Below are 27,110 nucleotides of genomic sequence, written 5' to 3'. Positions count from 1 at the left end.
CACTCCCTTGATCCCTGTCACGGACTATTCAGCAAGTATTTATTGAGCACCTGCTGTGTGCCAGGTACCATTTGAGGCACTCAGTAACATCAATGAACAAATCACAGATGCCTGCCCTTGTGGAGATTAGGATTCTTGTATTTTGTATAAACTTGATCAAGTTGTGCATTTCTTGATGGCTTTGTAACTAGTTTGGGTATCATTTTGGGAAAACAGTGGAGTATCAGAATTACCATCATTCCAGTTTTCCTTTTCTTTTCAACATTAGGTAGTTTTTCCATTGAGGAGCCACTCTGAGAGGCAGCTCAGAGGGTGTTTTAGAATCATGTTACTCTGATAGAAATCATGCCAACTGTGGTAGAAAGAACCTCTGGAACCACTGGTTCTAAAGAGACCCCTTAGCCAAGACTTCTTTACAGGCTGGCCAAAAAAATTTACCAGATTTTTAAAGAAAAGATTACAACTGTAAATCTTTGAAACCACTGAGATCACACGCATCGATTTTGTATTTTGTGGGTTCTAGTGTTCCTTTGGGGGTTGCCCAAACTTAGGAAGATGGTCAAGCACTTGTGAAGAGGTACCGACCTTAGCTGGGAGCATATACCTTCCATTTCCTGAAAGCTGGAGTGAAAATAATCAGATTAACTCAAGTGGGTACTATTATTGCCTTTTCAATAAATGAGAAAACTAAGGCTTAGGTATTATTAAAATACCTTTATTATTGAAATACCTTTCCTAAGGTCCCACTTCTAAGTGGAGCAAACCATGCTCATCATGCTACTGCACTATGTCTAGGAGTGGTGCTGAATGGCAAGATGCCCATCTAGGGGCCAAAACACCGCTATTCTGGCATGAAGGGGACAGGCAGGGCCAATGCTTGACTCCAGGCTTGGGATTTCCTAGAGGGCCTTTTGCCCCAGAGCATAAACACAAGGTTGGGACTATGAAACTACAAATAAATTCAGGAAGTCTTAGTATTACTGCAGTACAGCTTCATGAAACCCTGTCTCCTTGCAAAAGGTCATGTAGATTTTCTGGCATGTACAAGGCTCGTCATTTTAAGCAGGGTAGGAGAGCAGGATGGAAACATGGGATCACACCACCTCAAAGACTGCCCTTTTTGGTTTTTAGGGCCATACCTGCAGTGTATGGAAGTTCCTAGGCTAGGGGTCGAATCGGAGCTGGCCTAAGCCACAGCCACAGCCATGTGACTGTGACCTACACCACAGCTCATGGCAATGCCGGATCCTTAACCCACTGAGCCCAATGGGAACCCCCCCAGTCTTAAAAACTGATGGTGATGGCCAGACGCTATGTGGGCAATGAAGAGACCACTTATTCTGTTAGCACTCTGGGTAGAAAGACACACAAAGAATCACAAAATCAAAATATTTTACTTGTTCTTTTGCACATGACACGGGTTAAAACATTCCTACTACACCAATACTGCTCTCCAGGAGCTTACAATCTGAAACAGTCAACATTAATTGGAGACCCAGTGATTAAGGCATTATCAAATGCAGACTTTTGTATCTTTAGATGTGTCTTTTGAAAGAAGCCGGAGAGGCAGGATTAACACTAAATGACATGAAGATATACTCCCAGCCACCCCCCCTTCCAGTTTCTATATGAAGCCCTGTGGCTAGAACCCATGGGCTGAAAGTAAAGAAACCAGGAGGATTCTGTTTGTGGGCAATGTGGAGCTGAGTGTCCCTCCAACATAGGTTGGATATGGCACCTAAGATTCTATAACTTGATGGATAGTACCAGGTAGCCCTTTCCCAGCTTCACAGAAATTACAGCAGGAAAACTAACTGCCCCTTTGAAGTGTGCTTAAGGTCTCCATCAGTTTTACCACTTCTGGTTGGTATTTCTATCCAAATCCACTATCTATAGCATTGCTCACTGTATCACGAAGGCTAGGGAGATTTAATCAACTAGATATATGGGATAAGAAACTGAAAGAGCAGAATAAGGTGCAAAGACATGGGGATACAAGCTCCTAGCAGATGTGAAAATGAAGAGAAATCTGGATCCAAAAGGAAGAAGTCAGGCACTAAATTCTACCAAAAAGGGATGCAGAAATGAAAGTAAACAAGATTATCACAATCCAAGAGCTCAGGGGAAAAAAAAAAAAGGAATATAAGCTTTAGTCTAGTTTTCCCTTCATTAGTTTCTTCCTTTGGCAACCTAGCCTAAGATCGCTGGAGTTCAGGTTTTTCATGAGACTAACTTGAGTACCTGGAGACCTATCCCCAAACTGCTGTTTCTCAGAGTACGAAATTCACAGCATTGTCTTAACTGGCCTTGATTTTTCTTACTGTTCCTGAAAGTATTTTGTAGCAGAGCATGTCAAGATTTCTGGAGAGTACCAGGGTCACTACTGAACATTGTTTTCTTATTTCTCGGGGTTTTATTATTCCTTGGTGAGAACTAACAGGCTCTTTGTACCTTAAGGTTGGATTCTGTCAGTACCTGCGTTCACTGTGCTTATGCTGAAGAGCAGCACTGCAAGGGATGGAATGAGAGGAAAGCATAAAACTCTAGATTCTTATGTTGATTGATTTTAACCTCGATCTAGTAATCTTACAACCCTCTCTTGGTTCAAAGCCAGGGAAGTACACATTTCCTGCCCTCCAATATTTAACTGGCACCAACAGAAAGAGTACAAACTTCAAAACCACAACAGAGGCCTAACGAGATACCTCTGTTTTGTTTCTCCTGCCCCGAGGCACAATTGGAGTCTAGCACCAAGGAGGGCAAGATTTAATAAACTAGCACAAGAAAAGTCACTTTACAGAGGTAGGTTGGCCTAGGAATGAGACTGCAGTGTAGACTAACAACTGAACAGAATAAAAATCCAATGTGATTCTTCATGGAGGAAAGTATTTTTGGCCACTTGTGACCTAATTAAGCCCCCAAAACAAAGACAGTCATGCAGAAAATGAGCATCTGCCTGGTGAGGGCCTGGATGTTGGGGCCAAGGAAAATCTGGCCATCAGTCCACCATACCCTAAGCCTCTCCCAAGACAGGGCTGGGCTTTGCCCTTCTAACCTATTCCTGGTGGATTTACACTGCAGATCAAAGGTCTTTCTCAACCCTCAAGCTATTCCCACGAAATTACAGTTCTTTAAAAAGATTTCACATATGCTAATAAAATTACTTTGGCCACAGCCCTTTGTGTGCCTGGGCACATATAAACCCAATGGGGCTGAATAAATGTTTGTGGAATGATTGAGTATTCAGCAGCATTTATTCTATGAGTTAAGCCCAGATACACCATCTACTGATAGCAAGTCGAGTTCCAGGCCCAGTACCAGATAGCTTAGCCACCACATGATACTCCCTTAGTTTATTTAAAGCAGAGATTCTCAAAGAATGGTCCTCTGACCATCAGCAGGAGCATCACCTGGGAACTTGTTAATGCCAACTTGGGGGCTCTGGGTTGAGGCCCGTCAACCAGGGTTTTAACAAGCTCTCCAGGCTTGGAGATTTTGATGCATGCTAAAGTTTGAAAACCACTGGTTTAGCGGCATACACATGAAAAAAATAATGGGAGAAAATGTTTAAATGCTTGTTTCATCCAGCTGTGACAAAAGAAGGTACCAAATCATTACTGATTGATTAGATTGTCATTTTTAAAAAATGACAAATAGTTAATTCTGTCTAATCAGAATGTAGGAACACAAGCTGATGTGTCAGCCACCCAAGAATTCACACTCTTGCAAGCTCAGGTTCTGTATGTATAGAGCCTCAAACCACCTCTCTGCCTGCTACAAAGATTTCAGTTCAGTGCAACATGTCACACCTAGGGAAAGGCACAATCTCCCAGTCATTGAGTCCAAAGACCTGGAACATATCTATCTCTTAATGTGAAATCTGGGTTCTGGGTTTAGCTGGGCAAGAATTTTCCTCACCTGCCATCAATCCTGGCTAAAGTTCATCTCTTTCTATCACTGACCCGGGAAAAACCCCAATTCACATGTTGTCTGTCAAAAAAAAAAGAACACAGATTAAAAAAGGAAGCAGGTGACCAAGCCATCAAATAAAAAGCTACCTGGGTTAGATAAGAACATGTAATTTGGATCTAAGATGATGGGGGAGCAGAGGACATCTCATGGGTGGCTTCACCTGAAGAGAAATGGGAAACTCAGCTCATTAGGAAACCATTTTAGCTCAGAGCTACCCCTCTGTCGAGCAGGGGTGTGTGTATGTGTGTGGTGTAGTGTGGTGTAGTGTAAGGAGACAAGGAGGCGAAGACTGGTGGAGGAATCTTGTCTTCCAGTCTGGAACTGTTTCCCACAGCAGTGATAAGGCCACACCATGGAGTCTGAGGTTAATGGCAATGCTCTGTGATGTCCACGACCACTGCCTTCTTCCAGCTGAAGAGAAAGTACCCTGTGCCGGCCCCTGCGGCTACCGCGATGCACAGGTACCCGTTGTAGGTCATGAAGATGAGCATGAGGAAGTAGCTGATGACCACCTGGATGATATGCAGCACTGTCTGCAGGAGGTGAGGAAAACTCAGCATCTGCTGCCTGGAGAGAAAACAAAGACACAAGTCAGGGGCCCCAGGAGGGCTCTGGCAGCTCTGCATGCAGATCAGGAGGACGGTTGCGGTACTGACTGCCCTCCCAGCCACCCTAGCAACTCACAGGCACTGCTGTCTATGGAGGTGGCTTATTGGTCCTTGGAAACAAAACATGATAGGGCTGTGAGGCGTACAAGCCTTGGCCAGATATGGTTCTGTGGCAGCAGGAGGAGGCAAGAGGAGGAGGAGTAAACATCTGACTTACCTCCACCTTGGATCCTCGAAGGGAAGCCCCAAACCCTCCCATACTTACTTGCCTGAGCATTTTCAGGCCTTCCACCTTCTAAAGAATTAGCAATAGAATGATCTGAAGGCTGGGTGGTATAGTAGAAAGTTCTTACTTAGAGATAAGGAGACCTGGCTATTTATCCCTCCTGTCAGTCACTAGTTCAACCAGTACAATGGGAATAAATATTCTGCTTACTTAAGAGCGGGACATTGGTACAGGATTCCTGAAATTCCAGTTTAGCTTTAAAACCTACATTTCCATTATAACTGAATCTCAAAAAGCACTTGCCAATCTGTGGGTTTTTCCCCATAGTCATCTAAGTGGAACACAGACGGTCTTAACAGAAAGACTAGCGTCGGGTAGGTACAACTTTTTATAGAAAGGCATTAACTGGATTCTGCCATTTTATATATACTCTGACCTGAGTCTCCCAATTTGTTTATTATTATTTTGGCAAATATGTTGTCTATAAGTATGGACCCCTTACCTTCTTCTAAAGTGACTGATCAAATTCGGAATAAATGGCCTGCTAATGACCAGACAGCCCCACGCCTCCGAAGACAATTTTGATCAAGGTCATGTACAGAATCACTAACTCTAAGAAGAGGACTGTTGCTAATAACATAGCAGCTTTACTACTTAATCAGTCTCCAGAACCGTCCATCTGAATCGGTTTAATCTTCTTACCCAACTGTTTTGTGTGTCTCCATAAGGATAGTTCCATTTGGTCCAGGGACAGGCATGGAATTGTACCGAATGCTGACTTGTGATTTGCGCAGGAGGCTCTCTCGGGCTATCTTGAGTCCTTCATAGAACATGGCCAGTAAAAACACCGCCACAAAAGCTCCAGCCATTTCTAAAGAGGGAAGGAAAAGATGGGAGTCACGTCAAATGTGCAGAACCATTACCTTGTGTGTTCTCCAGGCTAAAAAAACATAGAAAAAACCTGCTACTCTCAATTTCTGAATATATTGTTACCTCTTGCACAGATGTAAGAGAAGAGCTAAGATGGTGTTAGTGAAAACGGCTGCCTCCACTGAAGAATATAGATTTTCCAGTTAAGATACAAAGAAAACACATCTGAACAACAATCATTTCCTCCGGTGGCTTGATGTCATTAAATTCGCCTACCTGATGGCTTACTCACCTCCAGCTGTATTAATCACCAAACCAGCAAACAATACTTCCACCTTCTTAAAGCCAAAGTAGAAGGTCATAGGCTGCCAGGAAACCAAAACACGTCAATTAGAAACAACTGAACATTCTAAATGAGCATTTCTGATCAAGAATCCTAGAACAGTTAAAAAAGCAGCAGATCTGGTTAAGACACAGTCACTGAAATGGGCGGCTTCCTCCCTCAGCAGCACCATCACAGGCACTTTTCCACAAGTATTCTTGGCCCCCACTGTAAACTTCTTTTTTCTACGCAAAGTATAAAGAGTAGAGCTTTATCCAGAAAAGGGCCATTTTTGGGGGTGGGGGCTACATCCATGGCATCTGAAGTTCCCAGACCTGGGATCAAACCCATGTTGCAGTTAAGACCTGTGACACAGCAGGATCCTTAACCCACTGCTCCACAACTTCCAGGTCAATTTTGAAAGGGATATGCAAAAAACAAAACAAACAAACAAAAAAAACCAAAGAACAAAAACACCCCACAGAAATCTTGGTTCTGGTGTGGTTTGATATTGACCGCCATAAAATCTTGGGGAAATCACTTGACTTCTCTAGATCTGCCTTGGTTTTTCCTCATCTTTAAAGGGAATAACCTTAGAGTTCAATTCAATTCTTTGTGTTACCCAAGTAGGTGGGGAAGGGCCCAGGCTGCCTGTCCTGTGGCACTTACCATCATCATGGACTCATGGGAGCCTGAAGAGGTTGGGTGATGATGAGAAGGTGACATGGTAGTACTGTGGTTCATATCGCTCATCCCCATGTGGGTGCTCATCCCCATGTGGGCGGAATGGTCCATTTTTCCAGGAAAAGTTGAGTCAGCAGAAGATTCTTTTGAGAAAAAAAATTCTATGTAATAATTAAAAATACAAAGTCTAGATTATGTTTCATATCTGAATCTTTTCTGAAAACATGAAAAATTGAATGGCTTGGACTTTATGACTTGTGGAGTTTACACATTTTTCCACATTCTGGTAATGCCGAGGATTCCTTATTTAGGTCTCATTGACGTAATTCTTTGTGTTCTCTTAGTCATATTATCCAGTCTTTTTTTTTTTTTTCTTTTTAGGGCTGCACATGCAGCATATGGAGGTTCCCAGGCTAGGGGTCTAACCAGAGCTGCAGCCGCCGGCCTACACCACAGCTACAGCAACTCGGGGGATCTGAGCCATGTCTGCGACCTACACCACCCCTCACAGCAACGCCAGATCCTTATCCCGCTGAGTGAGGCCAGGGATCGAACCTGCAACCTCATAGTTCCTAGTCTGATTCTAATTCTTATTCTTATCCTTTACTAGATATGTGTTCAAATCTAAATGAGATTAAGGAAAAGTAGCTTCTGGTTGGGTTGCAGGAAACTGTAATAAGGGACAAATTGATGCCATTAATAAAATTTTAACCGCTTTTCTAATCATAAATGTCAGTAGATAAAAGGAAGTATTTCAAGATAATTCATTCTAATTGGATGGTCTGTGTTCAATAAGGATATTAAGAATACATTTTCACATATAGGACAGCCTTCAGCTAATTTAAATTCGAGGTAAAGGTCTACTGCTGCCCTAGGCGAGCAGTGTGCTCAGAATTTAGATAGAAGTATCAATCCCAGCAGGACATTAGAGCTAAGAACACAGAAAACAAGGTATAAATTGGATGTTCTATATTAAATTAAGCCTAGACACCTGCGTATTTCAGTCCAGTAGCTTCACTACCACTTATTGCAAATGTCCATCTGAGACATAATGCAAGCAGCAAAAAAAATCCCATGGGAATGTGAAATTCAAGTGATATCAGAAAGAGAAACAGAAATTTACTATTAAAGCATAATCAACGTTCTTTGGTTCGTCTATCTCCTTCAATGACTTTAATCTAAGATCCAAATTCAGCTTCTTCCAGATTAAAAATGGGTGACGTAAGAATAAATCTAAGGGAGTTCCCGTCGTGGCGCAGTGGTTAACGAATCCGACTAGGAACCATGAGGTTGCGGGTTCGGTCCCTGCCCTTGCTCAGTGGGTTAATGATCCGGCGTTGCCGTGACCTGTGGTGGTTGCAGACGTGGCTCAGATCCCGTGTTGCTGTGGCTCTGGCGTAGGCCGGCGGCTACAGCTCCGATTCGATCCCTAGCCTGGGAACCTCCATATGCCGCAGGAGCGGCCCAAGAAATAGCAAAAAGACAAAAAAAAAAAAAAAGAATAAATCTAAGCCTAACAACACAGCAATGCTATTTGCTGTCTCAATTTGTAATCTGAAGACAGTGGTTACAATGGTTTAATGGTTTTATTGAAGTATAGTTGATTTATAAGGTTGTTGATCATTTCTGCTGCATAACCCATGGCTTCTTTCTAAGAACTAGGTTCAAGGTCCACAGAGTAGCCTTACTGTACTTTTATAGAATCAGTTCCTTAAGAGTCATAGGTAGGACCTTAGCAAAATTTTTGTTTACTGATTTCTGGTTTTAGAACAACATATCTTCACATCTTAATTCCAGGCTAATTGTCTTGTTGAAAGCCTCCACTGTTCATTCTTTTTTTTTTTTTTGTCTTTTTGCTATTTCTTGGGCTGCTCCCGCGGCATATGGAGGTTCCCAGGCTAGGGGTCGAATCGGAGCTGGAGCCACCGGCCTATGTCAGAGCCACAGCAACGCGGGATCCGAGCCGAGTCTGCAACCTACACCACAGCTCACGGCAACGCCAGATCGTTAACCCACTGAGCAAGGGCAGGGACCGAACCCGCAACCTCATGGTTCCTAGTTGGATTCGTTAACCACTGCGCCACGACAGGAACTCCTGTTCATTCTTCTTATTCTTTCACTTCATCACAAAACACTGTCAGCTTCTCTCCTGCAGAGTAATTCTAGCCAAGACTACTTTCAAACCCCTTTCTGCCTATCCTGTCTCCTGAGATCCCAAAGTGACTATCCATACTGATGTGGCTAGTTTGTAATAGCTCCTTCTTTAAGGAAAGGATATTTAAGGAAATAGAAATTGTCTAGGAAATGGCTATAGAAAAAAAAAATCAAGTATGAGCTTCTGTGAAACTTTATATAAAATAGCTGAGAAGTTTCTCATGAAGGCTTTTACACCACTCAGTTTCTAGGGGACAATTATCCTCATTAGGTACTTGAGGTTGGCTACATGCCAACCTTATTACCTGGAATACTATTAGATATGGAAAATGAAATGGCACATTCTAACTGAATGTCATAGCTTTACATTTCTTTCTGTGTGCAGAATTTATAAAAATACTTTTCTTTCTATGCAATATAAAAATACTAATTCTTTCTCAACCTACTGAGGATTGAATCTAAAGAAGTTTCCTCTACTCCTGCCATACCACCCCCAACACATGTATTATAAAGCTGAACCAACAGGCCAGATTCTTTGTCAAATCTAGCATCTCTAGCAAAATAGTCAATGCAGGGACAGAAGTCTGGAATGAGAAGGCTAAATTCTGATGCCCATTCTGAGTCTTAACACTGACCTTACTTCTAAGCGGTTTAGTCTCAACTTGAAATTCTCTTTTATTTTCCTGGTATTGCACAATGATGAATGAGAAACAATCCACAAGGACCATGGAGATTAGACCCCACAGAAGAGGTCACACATCTGCCACGTGGTCCTTTCTTCCAGCTTAGACAGATGTAATCTGAAGCCTCAGATAATTTTTTTGGAGACTGCCTCCAATCTTTCCTGACTTCTATGATAAGGGAACATTCTTAAATGATTAGGCTCATGTTCCTTTTTAGATTTGTAGAAACATTAAACAAAGGGAAATCTTAATTTACTCTTCTGCTTTCTGTCTACCATCTACTATTGGTGACACAGGCTTTTGGCAAGAAGATAGGGGAAATTCAAGGTCAAAGACAATATGCTACCATAAATAGAGACTGGTATGTATGGACTCTTGTTCATGTGATCAAGTAACAAGTTCAACTGGACTAATCCCGCCTTTTGGTGATCTGTATAGGGTCATCAGATCCTTCTGAGAAACAGCTCTGACCCTATAGGTGAACTTGCCTCACATTCTTACTCCAATTGACTGCCAGAAATGTGGTCATAATTAAACATAACCGCTTTGGATATTTTAAGTGCTTTTCCTTGGCCTGTGTCCTCCTTGAGGTGCAGTAGTCTTAAGGATGCTTACTTACACCAATTTCATTTACAATGGGTATTAGGCTTGAGTAAAATCACAAGTTTACACCCAGAACTGGCAAAAACTTATGATGCCCAAAGTTCTGTCTTTTCAATGTGCTAAAAACAGTTAAGTAAAATGAGGCAGTAGAGGTAGAAAATAAGTCAGTAAGAAAAAAAAGAAATGCAAAAACACCTTAAACTCTCACATACACAGTTCCCCCCAGATTAAATGTGACAGGTGATGGGAGTTGAGGGCTCTTGCTACAGTCACAACTCAGGGGAATTAACTGCCAAAACCCCACCACTAGCACTACCCCCTGAAACCATGCAGGACCCTGTGGGGCTCCCGGGCACACAAACCTTCCTCTGTCTGTAGGAAATAGGCTTCATTCAGCCTCCAAGACAAGACCTTCCCTGAGTTCCAAAGGGTAGGTTCAAATAGTTGCTAATCAGGGAAGGGAGGGGATACAGAGACCAGGGAGGAGCAGTCAAGAAACATTAATAGTGCAGCCTTGCAGAAGGGCCCTGGTTCCTCAAGATCTTTGAGTTCTGCTAAATCCCTAACAAAAGAAAGATGTTATGAAGCATTTGTAAATTCCACAAAGAAGGAGCGCCACCAGAACCAGTCCCGGAGTCCCTAAATACCACTTGAAGAATCAAAGCTTGCATCTACCCTGATCCAACCTCCCAAACTATAAAACCACTTCCTATTCTCTCCCAGTGGAGGACACAATCTTTAGGGCATTAGCCTGATGTGGCCTCCTTTGCCTGACAAAGCGATAAAACTATTTTTTTCTCCTTTGCCCAAAACTTTTTATTTGACACCGGTGGACAGAAGCGGAGTTTTGGCAACATCACTCCACCAAAAAATTAAAAAGCTTTTTAAAAAGAAAGATTTTTACTCTTTTAAAAATTCCTCACTAGAGCTAAGGCGTTTCCTTCTAAAATTTGGCTTTTGTTGATAATAAAAACTCCAACGGATCATACCACCCACAAATTCACACCCTTCTCTTCGTGTCAATGGTTGGGTTGAGATGAGAAATTTGGTGTTTTACAGATATTTTTTCTTCACCATACCAAAAAAAAAAAAAGAAGCACTCTGCTGTAAGCAGACGGCACAGGAGACCCTGGAAGAAGAGAACCAAATACAGCTTTTTGACATAAGCAGCCACTTTAGGCCTAAGTGACTGTGGGATCTAAGCCTGGCCACAATGCCTGCCCTTGAGCAGTTCTAATAATGGTAAAGGGAACAAAAGAACAAATGACCTATCAGGCAAGAGAGCTAACGGAAGCAAAGATGATAAATCAGTTGCCATTTTCCTTGTACTTTACATGGAGAGAAACTAAACTATGTGCAGTCTACATATTCAAGTAATAAACAGCGTCTATGTAGCTGTATTACTCGTACATCAGACTAATGGGCTGCATCAAAACTAGTAACCAACTGCCAGAGACAAACGGGAGACCTACTTCAAACAGGCATACTGAAAGGACCTTCCTTTATGAGTGGTCAATGATCTAGGCAAACAAGAAATCCTGCATGGACTGACATGTTCTTAGAATAAAAGAGCAGCTATGAATTAGTGGGAGTATATCTATTTTAGTATAAAGGACAACAGTAGGCAAACAAGAAATCTTGCATGGACTGACATGTTCTTAGAATAAAAGAGCAGCTATGAATTAGTGGGAGTATATCTATTTTAGTATAAAGGACAACAGCTAAGGGGCTGCCCTGAGAATCTCATTCTAACTTTCCACGGAAAAGAAAAAGCAGACCTGTGGTTTGATTCTAATCAGAAGAGTTTGCTTCCAGATACTGATTCAAGGTCACCCTATTCTACCATGAATTTTATCTTCCCGTATCTCCACTCCTCCTCATTAAGCTGCTTGGGCTGAACAAAGGAGATGAGAAATCTAGTTGGGCAAGATGGATCCTGGAGCAAGTGATTACACGGGGAATTATACAGCTATGTGATAATGGAGGTCTATCACTTAAGGAAAGCATGCCAAAGACATTTTTTAAATGCTCATTGTCCAATCTCTAGATGGCCTATGCCTTCTGGGCAAACATGAATGGACCACGCTATTACTCTATAAGCAACAAAATATAAAAGGAAAGGGGAGTTCCCATCACAGTGCAGTGGTTTGATCCCTGGCCTTGCTCAGTGGATTAAGGATCCGGCGTTGCCGTTGCTGTGAGCTGTGGTGTAGGTTGTAGAGGCGGCTCGGATCCCACGTTGCTGTGGCTCTGGCGTAGGCCGGTGGCTACAGCTCCGATTCGGCCCCTAGCCTGGGAACCTCCATATGTCACGGGAACAGCTCAAGAAGACACAGACACACAGACACACACACACACACACACACACACACACACACACACACACACAAAAGGAAAGAGAACTAAGTTTGAAAGATATGCGGGTGATAAATACTATCTATATTGGGCAAGTAATTTGATATTTTGATTTTCATTTTCCTTAACTGTGTGTATAACACTACATGATATGATTGATAATGTTCCGCTCAGACCTAAACTACTAATCTACTTTTCAGTTCAGTTTTCCAGAACAGAATGTTTCTCTATCCCTACCCTTCCTACTAGATCATAAATTCTATCCGGACCCTGTCTTATTTATGAATCGCCTGCATTCTCGAATATCCTGCCCACAGTAGCAAATTGCAAGTGTTTGCTGAAATAAACTGATTTTCTCTCCTGTCAACTTAGATAAAAATTTGGTTGTGATGAGTGTTGTACACCTATAAATGTAATAAAATTCATTAATTAAAAAAATCTGTTGATACGGGGAAAACTTTTTTTCCTCTCCACCACCTCAGTGCTTCTGAAATAGTATGTAATAAGACCCGGCCGATATGCTTAGAAATTATTCCGTAGCTCTATAGCAAGAAGCAAAATAGTTGATACAAGGTATGAAACAACCTATTCAGTATTATTCTAGAAAGCTATGGAGGTTCCTTGGCATAAATCTATGTTTCCTCACTCCTGACACAGGGATGATTCTGTTAAAACTGCCTTACTTTTTACCCAGCATATCCAAAAATGTCACATTTTGTCACTTTTCCTATCCCTAGTACATTAGAAGATTTACCCAGCCTGCCTCTGGTTTTTAAGATCAGCAGCTCTATTATAAACACGGGCTTTTACTCCTGCCCTCTGTTTATCTATTATCAATGACAAACCAATCTAAGGCACAGGTCTGCTCATCTGCCCAAGATTCTGCTCATCCTACCAACCTTTCCACTGTCTATTAACCTCCTTGTTCTAAGATCACACGTCTCTCTAAAATAAAGGCCTCAACTTACCTTTCTGCCTACAGGCACACTGTGTTCCAGCCAAACAAGTCCAAAAGGCCAAGTTTCTACTGTTCCTGTAATACACCCCTGCACTTTTCTGTATCTTTGCTGACAATGACAGTGGTATATTTCTCCAAAAGTTCATTTCATCTTCAACCTGAAACTGATACCTAGTGCCCCATCTCAATTTGTGGGTTATAAGAATTGGATTAGAAGCCATTTCATCGAGCTCCTCAGTAATTTATGGTTTTACCTTCCTGGCCTTCTCTCAATCTAATTCTCTTCACACTCAAATATTCCACTAAAAAATTTTTTTCCCCACTACTCACTTTTTCTGACTAGTCCCTTTGACACTTGTCTGCCTTTTTTGGCTGTGTCATTCTCTATAATCTGCCCACTCCCCTTTTTCTGAATATGTGCAAATCCTCTCACTTGTTCAACATTTACCATGCACTTAAAATGTGTCAGAAGTAGGATAAAGTTAAAATATGGCCCTTGCTGTTATGAGCTTACAATGGTTTATCTTTTAAGGCTTAGTTAAAATGCCACCTCTTCTATGAGGTTTTCCTTGAGTTCATGACAGAAGAAATCTCTTATGAATTTTCTTAGCAATCTTCTCTTATGGAAAATTTGACTTACAGTTCTTAAAACACAAGATAAAAAATATATATACACAGCAAGTTCCCAGAGGGCAAGCAACAGATTTCTACCTTCTTACTCCATCTGGAAGAACACTGGACAAAAAAAACATTCATTCCTTCCAAAAACACTCAATTCTTACAAAACCGCTGTGGGTTTCATATCCACTAACAATGTAAAACACAAGATTCTTGCCTCTGTGGAACTTACTCTAGAGGAGGATACCCTCATTAAAAATGTAAATAACACAAGTATATACGATTATAAATTGTGATAATATGAAGTAAACATGGTATTGTGGCAGAATAACAGTGAATAAAATAATTTAGATGGAGAGGGGTAGGAGGTAGTAGAGAGGAGAGAAGCCCTCTCTAAGGAGGTAACATTTAAACAGACTGATAAATTACTGGAGTTGAGTAAAGAGTAGAGAATAGCATCTCTGAGGCAAGAAAAGGTCATTCAAGGTCAGCGTGAAAAGAACACCTTGAGTGAGAGGAAGAGATGCCAATGAGGTAGAAGACAGAGGCAGAAGGGTTACACTTAAGGCCTTAAAGGAGGGAAGTTCCCTGGTGGCCTAGTGGTTAAGGACTTGGGAGTTGTCACTGCTGTAGCTCAGGTTACTGATGAGTTCTGGTTACTCTCTGACCCAGGAGCTTCTGAACGCTGTGGGCCCAGTCAAAACTTTTTTAAGAAATAAAAATAAACCATTTAAGGGAGACTAAATTTTATCCCAAGGGCAAATGGGAGCTATTTAAGGGAGTGATGTGACCAGATTTACGTTTTAATAGAATACCTTGCTGTGTAGAGTAACTGTCCTTTATTTGTTCTTCCCTAGTATTTCCTGCTCAAGTTTTTCTATGAGGCATTCACAAACTGGAGAAAAAAAAAAAAAAAAAAAACTTAAAGAGAGCCATGGGCCATAATCCTAGACTCTGGATTTGCAATAATCCAGAACGACATCTGTTAAAACTTTAGAAGGATCAGAAAAAAAACTACTTTCTGGGTTATAAAATGGTCAGAGGGGCAAAACTGAAAAAACAGTCCTCTACAAAGACTATCCTAGATTGTAAGAGCTTCTCAAGATACATGTCACCCTTTGTAGGGAGAGTTAAGCATACAGAATACTTTTAAGAGCACGAATTTGGAGTCAGATATCTAAGGTTCAAATCCTGGCCCTGCTAATTTTAATTTCTTCCCGAGTACTCTGGAAAAATCCCAAAGGTCTTTTAGGTTGGCAGTAGGTACGTACTAAGCATAGAGGCCGCTAAAGAGGCTGTGTCCAGATTTCAATAGCATTTAGGTAAATTAGGTAGTTAATAAATTTAAAAATATGATGAAGGTAGACTAAGCTCCCTGCAGGATATGGACAGGAGACTAAGACACACCGCAAGTTTTTAGATTATATGATCTGTACTATACATGGAAACCTTCAATAGTGATAGCAACAAACCCACTTTTCACTCCTACCTCCACAAAACATTAGCAATAAATCCTGAATTTCTGTGACTCCAGTTTTTAATGCCCTTTTCTAGAGGCAGTGGGAAACACCCTAGACTGAGTACAAAATCTTGACTCTGGTTCATCCAGCTCCGTGTTCTTTGCGATAAAACACCTAGTTTCTCAGTCTTGGCTTTATTAACATTTGGGGCTGAGTAATTTTTGTAGTATGAGCTGTCCTGTGCATTGTTGGATGTCTAACAGTGTCCCTAGCCTTTACTCACTAAAGGACAGCAGCACTTTCTCAATTATGAAAATCCAAAATGTCCTCAAGACTTTGGCAGATGTCCCCTGGGGGGCAGAATCACCCTATTTTTTTTTTTTTTTAATTAGCTGTGTTTTTTGGCTTTATTTTTTTCCACTTTTTTTTATTGAAGTATAGCTGATTTACAATGTTTCTTCTATTTCTGTTGTACAGCAAAGTGACCCAATCACACACAGTTCCCTGTGCTATACAGTAGGGCCCTCTTACCCATCCATTGCAGTTTGCCTCCAAAATCACTTTTTTTTTTTTTTTTGCTATTTCTTGGGCCGCTCCAGTGGCATATGGAGGTTCCCAGGCTAGGGGTCCAATCGGAGCTGTAGCCGCCGGCCTACGCCAGAGCCACAGCAACGCCGGATCCGAGCCGCGTCTACAACCTACACCACAGGTCACGGCAACGCCGGATCGTTAACCCACTGAGCAAGGGCAGGGACCGAACCCGCAACCTTATGGTTCCTAGTCAGATTCGTTTAACCGCTGCGCCATGACGGGAACTCCCCACCCTATGTTTTTTGAGAACCACTTTTGATCTCTTGAGTTTCAGCATCTCAGAAACTTGGAACAGAGATGACACCTGTATTGTTCTCTCAGGGTCACTGTATGATCTTTAGGGCCTATTTCAACTAGAAAAGTTTAGGTGTGTACAATATTGTTTCAATGAAAAACAAATGCATACCTGTCTTTTCTAGGAACACTATTAGATATGCTTTAGACCGTCCAATATTTCAGTGGCTTTAACTTATAAAACACATTTCAGAATAGACTGTCATATCAATTTCTAATATATTCCAACTCACCAATCTTTCTCTCTCTTTTTTGTCTTTTTGCCATTTCTAGGGCCGCTCCTGCAGCATATGGAGGTTCCCAGGCTGTACGCCAGAGCCACAGCAACGCGGGATCCGAGCCGCGTCTGCAACCTACACCACAGCTCACGGCAATGCCGGATCCTTAACCCACTGAGCAAGGGCAGGGACCGAACCCGCAACCTCATGGTTCCTAGTCGGATTCGTTAACCACTGCCACTGCGCCACGATGGGAACTCCCCCCAATTCACCATTCTTAATCATCCCTTCTGAGGATAACTCGCTGAAGCAGAAATAAAAAGAGCAAGTGCCCTCCTTGTTACTGGAGTCACATTGCCACAAAGCAATGTTCAGAACAAGTTACTAAAAATTTTGGAGCTCAGAAAAAGTAACTAAAATTTTGTGGGGATAATATATACACCTAAACCTGGGATAATAAAATATCACAGTATTTTAACCATCAAATGTAAAACTACAGTATGAAAGTGGGACTGGCACATTAATAACACAGTAGATAATAAATGTTAATTATCTCCTAACTCAAGTGTGGTCCTAGGATCAGAATAATTTGACATGTTTGGCTAAAAATTAAAATTACGGACCCCTCTCCAGAGTACTGAGTCTCCTTTTACAGAATGGGGCTTCGGAATATAGATTTGTAAAAATATATAGGTAATTCTTATTGCTCTAAAATTTGAGAACCAAAGTTCTGAATTATGGAGATATACAAAATCTAAGTACTATACATTTAAGATTCAACTGGGAACTAAAAGCATTTGTTTATTTTAATATGCCAAAAGGGCACAAAGCAAGCCCAGCCTCACCAATTTATATTTTAATAATCAAAAATTTTCTGGGCTAACATTAAATTTAATACCAAATAGCTCAACTTTTGAGATTTGAGAGGTTTCCCCCCTCCTCCACTGGGTGAATAGAATCTGAGTTCAAGATGAAGGGGAAGTTATGGGTCTTCTAGTTTTATTTAGTTATGAAATACAGGAATTGAACTACCAGAAAGAGACTTCAAAGAGGAAATGCTGTAATGTTTCACTCACTAAAAACAAAAAATCCTGTGTGAAGAAAATATTGGGTATAGTTCCCAACATGATTAATGAAATTAAGATTTGCTCCTAGCTGAGCACTCCAGCGCCCTGGAACCATCAATTCCTACATTTCTGAGTTAAGTTTGAGATCCTGAATAGGCCACCAAAAACAAACAAAAACAACATGAGGAAGCTGTGAGCTGAAAAGATATTTCCCTTTCTTTTTTATGGCAGCTCTCCAAGTACACAAGGAAGCTATAACTGGTAAAACTGTACCTACTGGTTGTGGCTCCTTGGGCCAAGAACTACTTAATATCTCTGGGCCTCAGCCCTAAAATCAGGATAAGAGTAGCCTACCTCATGATTGTTTTTTAAGAGTGTTAGTTCACTTAGGTGATAGCATAGTGGTTAGGAGGGCAAGTAGTTTCCTCTAAGAAATGGATGACTGAAGAACCTACCTCCTGTGCCTTAAACACAAACTGAGCACAGCCCCTCAACACAGTAAACCATTGGTAAATACTCATTACTATCACTTCCTAATCTATTGTCCAGTCTAAACTCGGCATAGGTATAATCCCCCAAATCTTGTTTTGTGCTTCATCCATTACTCCATGGCTGACCTTTCTTTTTCTAACCTTTGCTGTTCTCATTTAGGGAGTTTTCAGGGTGTGCTAGTGAATTCTAGCCACTTCCCAGGGTGGGATGTCCTTTACCTATGTTGAATCAGGTGGTCAGTGATGTCTTCCATTTGAATCCAATCTGCATCTATATCCTTTGAAATGATTTTTTGTAAATTGCCTTTTTACCTGTGGTTTCCCAAGCAACACAGGCTGGGTATCTTAAAATTCAACTCAATTCTAGCATTAGATTCCAGATTAAGAGCTCAGCCCTACAGGACTGCCCTCCATTTCAGATGCCAATGTAAGCTTGGGCTTGTGACCCACTTGCTAAAGGAATCAGAGGTCCCCACAATCCCCTCTCCTTGGGTTCTGTGAATTTGCTAGAGAGGCTCACAGAACAAAGGAAATCTGTTTACTCATTAGATAACAGATTTATTACAAAGCACATTAAAGGGGATGAATCAACAGCTAATGATGATCTTTGTAAGTCAGATAGACACAGTAGCTTGTGGAAGTGTCTGCATCCCTTACCTGGAAGCTCTAGAAACCCTTTCCTTTTAGGTTTTTATGGAGGCTTCAGCACATGGGTATGATTGATTCAGTCATTGGTCATTGGTGATTAAACTCGATCTCCAAAATCATAAATCTGCACTAGTCAAATTGTCTCTTCTAAATGTACAACTTCATTTATAGGCCAGAGTTTGTGTTCATCCAATTATTCACTTTGATTTTTATGATTTCATACTCATAAAATGAGACTTGGAGGAATAAAAAGATACATGTTTGATTCGAATATTCCTAAGTTATTCCTACTGATGTCTAAGTCCGAACCACTAGTGTGTAGTTTAATAAATTAACATTCCAATTTTTTTTTTTTTTTTGGCTGCACTCACAGCATATAGAAATCCCAAGGACTGAACCACTGCCATAGCCAGGACTCAGACTGCTGCAGTGACAATGCTGGATCCTTAAGCCATCACACCAAAAGGCAGCTGCAAGGTTTTTTTTTTTGTTTTTTTTTTTAACACAATGGCAATAGGAGGTAAAAGAATGTATGTGTGTGTATATTACTTAAATATACACAGATACACACTCCTCTTCAAGATATTTTACTTGGCCTTCTGTTCCTTCTTGAATCATGTTAAGGGGTGGGCTGGAAGATCTATCACTTCTGTGCAGGTGAAAGGAAAGAGGTATTATCACCTTGAGAGGATAGCAAAGTAAAAGGCTGGGTTAGATGGCTCTGGCACCTATCCAGACTCAATTCAACAAATTTAAGTACTCTGTCCCAGGGGCTATAGGAAATTTAGAGATGAAGAGGATGGAGGCTCTAGCGGAAACCTGCTATTTAGAGCAGATTTCACAAATGGCTTAACACACATAAAGTCAGAAGGATGGAGGTGAGAAAGGGAGGGAAGGAAGTTTAGTAGGTTTGGTCATGAAAGTATGAGGGGATGATTTAATTCTGGTCTGCTTTATGGTTCCCATCTCCTCAAAAATGGTAAGAGATTGTTGTGGCATCACCCATTTCACAAAGTTATCACTCATCCCGCCATCTTCAAAAAACCTGAGAAGCCAGTAAAAAACACACAGACAGACATTAGGTAGGCTCTGTTTCTTTTCCCTACATGGACTGTAAAAACAAACAAACAAACCCAAACCAGCTATGTGGTAAATACTGGTAGTAAAAGTGGCTGGGAGACCATCCCTTTTGTCCTGAGTTTATAAAACTCACCTTATAGATTAGCTCCCGAGTAATATCCCACTGAACAGCACTAGAAAAACCTGAAAGATTGTGACATATGTTGACTTTAGTCAAATTTGTAGTTCATCATTTTGGTGAGACTGTCTATACTTGGCCCTTATTTAAGGATTCTCTGAATAAAAATCATTTTCAAGAAAATGATACCCTGTCATCTCTTTTACTCTTCATTTACAATTAAAATTCCTTTGACTATTAGACCTAGCGTATAAGTCTGATGCACAACTCTTGTTACTTAAACATACAGATACACACTCCTCTTCAAGACACTTTACTTGGCCTTCTGTTCCAGCCAGAAAATCCATTTCTAAATGGACGGGATATCATGTGTATGACACATAATGAAATGTTATAGGAACCAAATTATCCATCACAGGGCTGCCCATAACAGCAAAATACTTAAAAAACTAACCTAAATGTTTGTTGATAGAGCACTGATAACATAAAAAGCTTTATTAAAAGGGATAAAAATACACACGTCTGTAAACACCGATACTAGCTCTCAGGGGTGAGAGGGTAAGAAAGCAGTAACACTGATCTCTAGCAGGAGAACTGGTCAGAATGTGGGTTTAACTGGAAGGAACATCTCCCACTAAATATCCTTGTGTGTCTTTTAAATTGTGAACCAACTGAATATACTTCCTATTGAAAAATTAAGTCATCAAGTCCAACTCTGATTTTTCAGATGGGGAAACCGAGGCCCATGTTCTTCAACTAGCTACTAGAACATGCTCCTTAGTCAGCTGAACCCCTAACATCTGCTTCTTGGATAAGGCTTCTGTAACACTAGGCTAACCACTTTCCCCAGACCTCCCATTTTTCCAGATAGAAGACATTTCAGGAGGAGTTTCCGAGCTTTATATATCCTGTTTTAGTGGCAAATATATAGAAGCTCCTGTTTCTCTTGCCCACTCTCACCTTTCTGTACAGAGAAGATCAAGTGTACAACTGCATTCTTCACAAAGGCCTTTAGAAAAGCTTTTTGTTTGCCTGGACCGAATAGGACAACTCAAATTTGATATGTCAAACAAACAAACTAGTTATGCAATGATAGAAGGGCCTAAGTCCAGTGGGGAGTGGATCTCCCAGCTACTATACTATACTCCACTTCTGATACCTTTTGTTGTTGGCTAAGCCACATCCTGGAATAAAGCAATCACAAGATGCCCCCTTTCATACTCCTTTTACTGGATCCTTTTGTAGGCTTGACAACTTCCACTGTACTCACCATTAGGCTTAACTAAGATTTTATGCATATTTCAGAGTGTTTTATAAGCAGTGTGCCAAGAGTGGAAACAGCCATGGACTAGGTATCAGAGGTGGTGGCGCTACAGACCTAAACTTGACCTATATTATCTATGTGACAATAAGCAAATCAATCCTGAACTCAACAAGTACTAGTTCCTTTATTGCAAAATGGATATAAAAATACCTACTCTGCCAATCTCACAGGGTCCTGAGGATCAAACTCACAACCAGTTTAACTGTTAACACATTAACTAGGCTATTCTCCAGTATCATATGCGCAACAATTTCTGCTCTCCCTGTCAGTGAATAATTTTCTAATTCTAAGGTACAGGATATATGAACTATTGTCAATGATAGATTGCTCTCTTATTAGGACAAAATTAATACCTGAAAGGAGTGGACCAAGATGCACACAGGGCTCACTTTCATGTCCATTATGGTTTCTTATAGTTTGATTTTTTGTGGGGGGGCTTTTGGGGCCACACACACAGCATATGGAAGTTCCCAGGCTAGGGGTGGAATTGGAGCTACACCACAGCCACAGGAACACAGGATCCAACTACTCTTACCATTTCATTTAAAGAACACTAGCTAGTTAAGTTACATATACATTGGCAAAGCATTGCTTTAAATGTCTTGTCAAAACCAAAGGCGGACAAATCTTGCTAAATTTAGTTATACAGGATTTCAATCGCCTAGATTAACAACATTGTTGGTTTGGCTGAGGAATTGTACTTGGTGTGAGGCAGAAACTAGACAACATTTCACCTGTTCCTTTTGCACTCCGCCCTCCCTTTAACAAAGGATGATTTAATAAAAATGCATTGAGAGAATGTAAATGAAAAGCTCAAAACCTCAAATAGAGGCTACGTGGCGTGGTGGAAATGTGCGGGGCTAGGAATCAGAAAACCTGCTATGTCTTGACCCAAGGATTTTGGCCTCTTCATTCACTCCATTTATTCAACTTATTCAAATTTACTTGTGTTAAGTGAGTGATGGTACTATGATGAAACCATTTTCACAAGGCTGGTCTGATGGAGAAGAGATACATACAAATAATGTAGTATGAGATGTACAGAGAGATAGATTATGCACAGGGTTGAGTGGGAACATATACGAGTGGAATGGTGCATAGCATTCTTCTGCCTTTCATAAGTTGAATGACTACGTTCTAGGTGCTCTAAACTTCACTCAATATCTATTAACACATCTACCTATTTTGGGAAAAAGACTCCCAACTGGCTAGAAAAAGGTCCACTAACATTTCACTGGTTGCTACAGTTTTACTCTCTTCATTCTCCCCACCCCCACCCCAAATCATTCCTATTTACTTTTGTAATGCAGGTTTCCATCTCATTATGCTGTATTGCATAATGTCCTCAGCCTACAAAAGCAGGTTGTATACAAAAGCCTCAGGCCTTTGTGCAAAGGAAGAGAGGTAGGGTGGACCCTTCTCAACCCTTTCCTTCTCTGCAGGGCTTTGCATTCCTGAGGATGGGCCCCTCCTCTGCTTGGGGATGTTGCCCAAATCATGAAATGATATTACTTACTCAAAGCCATGGAACTTCAAAAGCATTTCCGTCCCAGTGCCTAACTCTAAAGATGTCTTTTGGCATAACTGCTCATTTTAATGTATTAAGAATCAGACTCTTGCTGACTTCTCATACTTAGTCACAAACTACAGAAAACTTTTTGATTTTTTTTAATGGGTCTATTATGCTTAAAGCTGCCTGTGTAAGTTCAGGCACCAACCTGCCCTTCCTCCTCCCTGCCTTTTTCCCCATAGTGCCTGGCTGGACAACTTTAAATGGCAGAGTTATCTGGGTGCTGCCTGGCCACTGACATATCTGATATCTTCCAGTAGTTGAAGTCATCTTGTGAGAGCAATGTCATCTTTTTCTCTTTTGCAACTTGGAAGGCGAGGAGAAGAATCAACAGCAGAGGCAAATTGGAGCAAGGAGAGAACAGACTTAAGGATCAAAGACTTGCACATATGGTATAAATGCTACCTTTTGAGAAGTCATTGAATTTGATTCACACGGTCTGGAATATTAATTTCTCAATTCAAAAATTTTATAATCCAAAGAAAAACTGGAATGAGATTTTAATAGATGAATACTAGTGCCCTAAGTAATGTTTACCACACTTATCTCACTTGATTCTCACACCAACTCCACATCCTAAACCATTTGCTTTTGTGTCAATCATGGCATTTAGAATTAAAAAAATTCCATTTCCTACTGGGTTAAGTACAAACTTGTCAGGGTGGCCTTCAGAGTATTTGGCAAACATGGCCCTAGTCCTTGCAAACTATTGCACAGAACTCTAAAGCAATTCAAGTGATATTAGCTAGGATGGTCTCCAGTGTTGCTCATGGGAGCAAAATTCTGTTCTCCCTCTCAGTGAATTTGTGCTTATCAAGGTTATGGGGTGTTTATTTACAAACCAATTTACGCCAATCGCGTTTATTATAGTAAATATATAACTCAATAAAGTAACATAATACAATGAAATACAATAAGAGGAAAGCAGTTAATATTAACTGAGTACCAGCCAGGCACTGTTCTAAGTAGTGAATTAACTCATTCATATAACCTTCACAAGAATCCCAGGAAGTAGATACTATTATATTGTCCCTACTTTACAAAAGAGACTGAACATACCGAAGGCCTGTGCAACTCAAACGGCAAGGCAACTTTGCTCCAGAGCTTAAGAATTTAACCACTGAGCTACACGCACTCTCATGAAGTTGTCTATGAAAATGTAGTTGAAAGCTTAGGTAGATAAGTCGCACAGATGCCCTCACACTATAGTTAGAAGATCACTTAAACTGAAGCTCTAAGAAAAGGTTCATGTTAAAAGAATGTTCCTCCTGTGGCGCAGGTTGCAGCCTCAGCTCAACTGGAACCCTGGCCTGGGAACTTCCATATGCCATGGGTGCCGCCAAAAAAGGTCAAAAAGATTGTTTTTGTGTGTGTGTGTGTGTGTGGGCTGGATCAACTTCCTTTGGAATGCAATCACTTCTCCTTGGAATCCCAGTTCAAAGTCCATTATCTAAATCACACTCTCCTCCAAACTAGGGTGGATCAACTTCCTTTGGAATCCAATCACTTCCACCTGGAATCCCTTAATTCCAAGTCCAAAGTATCTAACCCACTCTCCTCCAAACGGTACAGTGGATCAACTTCCTTTAGAATCCAATCATTTCCACTTGGAATCCCAAGTCCATTATCTAAATCTTCCAAATCATTAATTTCTACTTATGGGACTTAAATTGCCCTCAATCTGCCTCATAACTACCTTCCCCTTCTTCATACTGCCAATTAGAACCATTAACTGTGTTCCCAAAAGGCGATCTGGGCAGGCAGTGTTTCTAACACCAAAAAGGTTGATCCAGATTTTAGGACTCCTGCCTATCTAACTCTCTGGATTAAAAACACCCCTCAACTCAAGGACAGAAAATAAGCCCTCAATGATTACTGGCTTTAGCGTTGTTAAAAAGTACAATTCAGATGTTTCAGTGCTGGAGTGACAATGACCAGTACTGTGGAGAGGGCTAAGAATGAACTATGTTGCTGCTGCAGCAATGTAGCTCATTTTTTCCTTTCTCTGAGGTAGCCAAGCTCACATTCTGAACAGAGCTACTACAAAGGGTTCCAGTTCCAGTGCTTAGACTCCAATTGCATCATTGCTTTAGCACTGTCAGCCCTCACTGCTTTAACCATCTTGTAAAATAAACACAGGAAGTAGAAAACAACCCTAGCCCTCAGGTTAACAGAAGGATACTTGAACAAAAGTAAAACCTACGTATACTATTTCTAGCTACACTATTCCCCCCACACCTTTCAATAGTAAAGTCTTCAGTTAATAAGAGACTAAGCAACCCAGACAGTTCACATCTAGTACAGCATTTGTGTGTGTGTGTGTGTGTGTGTGTGTGTGTGTGTCTTTTAGGGCTGCACCCGCCGCATATGGAGGTTCCCTGGCTAGGGGTGCAATCGGTGTAGCCTACACCAGAGCCACAGCAACTTGGGATCTGAGCTGATACCTATACCACAGCTCACGGCAATGCCAGATCCTTAACCCACTGAGCAAGGCCAGGGACCGAACCCATGTCCTCATGGATGCTAACAAAGAATGAGAACCCTTGGGAGTTCCCATCGTGGCTCAGTGGTTAACGAATCGGACTAGGAACCATGAGGTTGAGGGTTTGATCCCTGGCCTCACTCAGTGGGTTAAGGAGCTGGTGTTGCTCTGAGCTGTGGTGGAGGTTGCAGACATGGTTCGGATCCAGTGTTGCTGTGGCTCTGGCATAGGCCGGCAGCTACAGCTCTGATTAGACCCCTAGCCTGAAAATCTCCATATGCCCTAGAAAAGACCAAAAAAGAATTACTGAGAACCCATTATGGGCAATAAGGCAGTGCTCTGTGACACAGGAGTCACCAAGATGAATAAACTAACCATCCTTGAGCTTACAATTTAGTAGAAGCACACAAAACTACAACAAAAGTAGAACCAGGAAAGTGCCAAGAGGTTATGAAGTCTCTTGGGAGGGGAAGTCACTTCACTTCTATTTCATGCAACAGATTACTAAAACATTCGGGTAAGGCACACTTATACTACTCTCATTGAGAGAAGCCCTGAGATCAACGGGTCCTACAAAGGGTTATTATCTGCTTATCCACACCTTAGCTAAGCCAGGCCTACCTGGAGATTGTTCCAAGAATTACACTAGGTTAACATATATAAGAAATGGTTATGATATACAGAGAGGGTGGAAACTGGAGGCAGGGAACCGATGTTAAGTCTGTGGCAAGAAAACTAAGCAAAACCCAGACCAAGGTTGCGGCTGAGGATCTTCAGATTTTGAAGTTTCCTCCTTTCCATCACCCATCTCCATTGTGTTCTAGCTCTCCTGCTAGGTCTACTCTAGGGAGAGGACTTCTCTCCAAAAGCATGCCACAGTGTAGCAATAACCACTCCGAACGCGAACCCAGTGCTTCAGGCCTGATAAGGTCTATACACCAAGCATCTAGCTCCAGCCTGCCCTTTACTCTGTGTGACCTCGGAATAGTCCACTAGTCAGCCAAGGGCTTAGTTCTTCCCTTATCTTACCTATAAATTCTGGGATTATGAGACTGCGGTTGAATTTGATGACCAATCCAGCCAACACATGGAAGCGCTGGATAAACAGTCCGTTGAATAAACAGCGAGGTCAGCCACAGGGTACTGAGCGGTAGGGGCAATCAGGTCCCCCATTTTACAGACGGGGAAACTGAGTCACAGAACACCCTGCCCCAAGGTCACTCCAGCTAAGTCACTCTTACGGGCCTGGCCGAAAGCTCTGGTCTCCAGATCCAGTCCCCAGGCCCTTTCGCGGAGCTGAGCAGAGTGGCGCGAAGGTCCTTGCCCTAGAGGGGGAAGGACTGTGTGCTCGTGCTGCCAAAGGTTGCAAGAAGGGCGAAAAAGGCCTTACCTCCCCAGATCGAGTGCCGCCACCGACGCTTCCCTCTCAGAGCCTCGATCCGCTGCTCTGTCACGACTCTTCAGAAGACCCCTGCACTTCTGACGGCTCGACGTGTACAAGACCTCCACTTAAGTGCCGATTCCCGCCCTTATCCCGCCCCTACCCCGCCTCTTGTCTCGCTGGCCAATTGCCGCACGGGATTTCGGAGCGTCTGCGGATCAAGCCGCCTCTGAGTGAGCGAGAAGCTTTACGTCACGCGGCGTGCCTCCCACGCCCGGTCCTCTCCTTTGCCTTTGCTCCACCTCCTCAATAACCTAATCTTGCTGGCAAGAG

The 27,110-nt window shown here is 41.7% G+C and overlaps 1 protein-coding gene across 1 annotated transcript; it reads right to left on the bottom strand.

Moving 5' to 3' along the window:
- Positions 1-1,375: 1,375 nt before the first annotated feature.
- On the bottom strand, positions 1,376-26,941 carry SLC31A1 (solute carrier family 31 member 1). Its single transcript, XM_047768188.1, has 5 exons — positions 26,787-26,941; positions 6,668-6,825; positions 5,969-6,041; positions 5,509-5,677; positions 1,376-4,539 (listed from the first exon to the last, which is right to left on the bottom strand). The coding sequence occupies exons 2-5, from the start codon at positions 6,791-6,793 to the stop codon at positions 4,338-4,340; spliced, it is 570 nt and encodes a 189-aa protein (XP_047624144.1). The 5' UTR covers positions 6,794-6,825; positions 26,787-26,941; the 3' UTR covers positions 1,376-4,337.
- Between the last annotated feature and the right edge of the window lie 169 nt (positions 26,942-27,110).

Source organism: Phacochoerus africanus, chromosome 2 (assembly GCF_016906955.1).
Source record: "Phacochoerus africanus isolate WHEZ1 chromosome 2, ROS_Pafr_v1, whole genome shotgun sequence".
In the NCBI taxonomy this organism is placed as follows: domain Eukaryota; kingdom Metazoa; phylum Chordata; class Mammalia; order Artiodactyla; family Suidae; genus Phacochoerus; species Phacochoerus africanus.
This window is presented reverse-complemented; position numbering and strand designations above follow the sequence as displayed.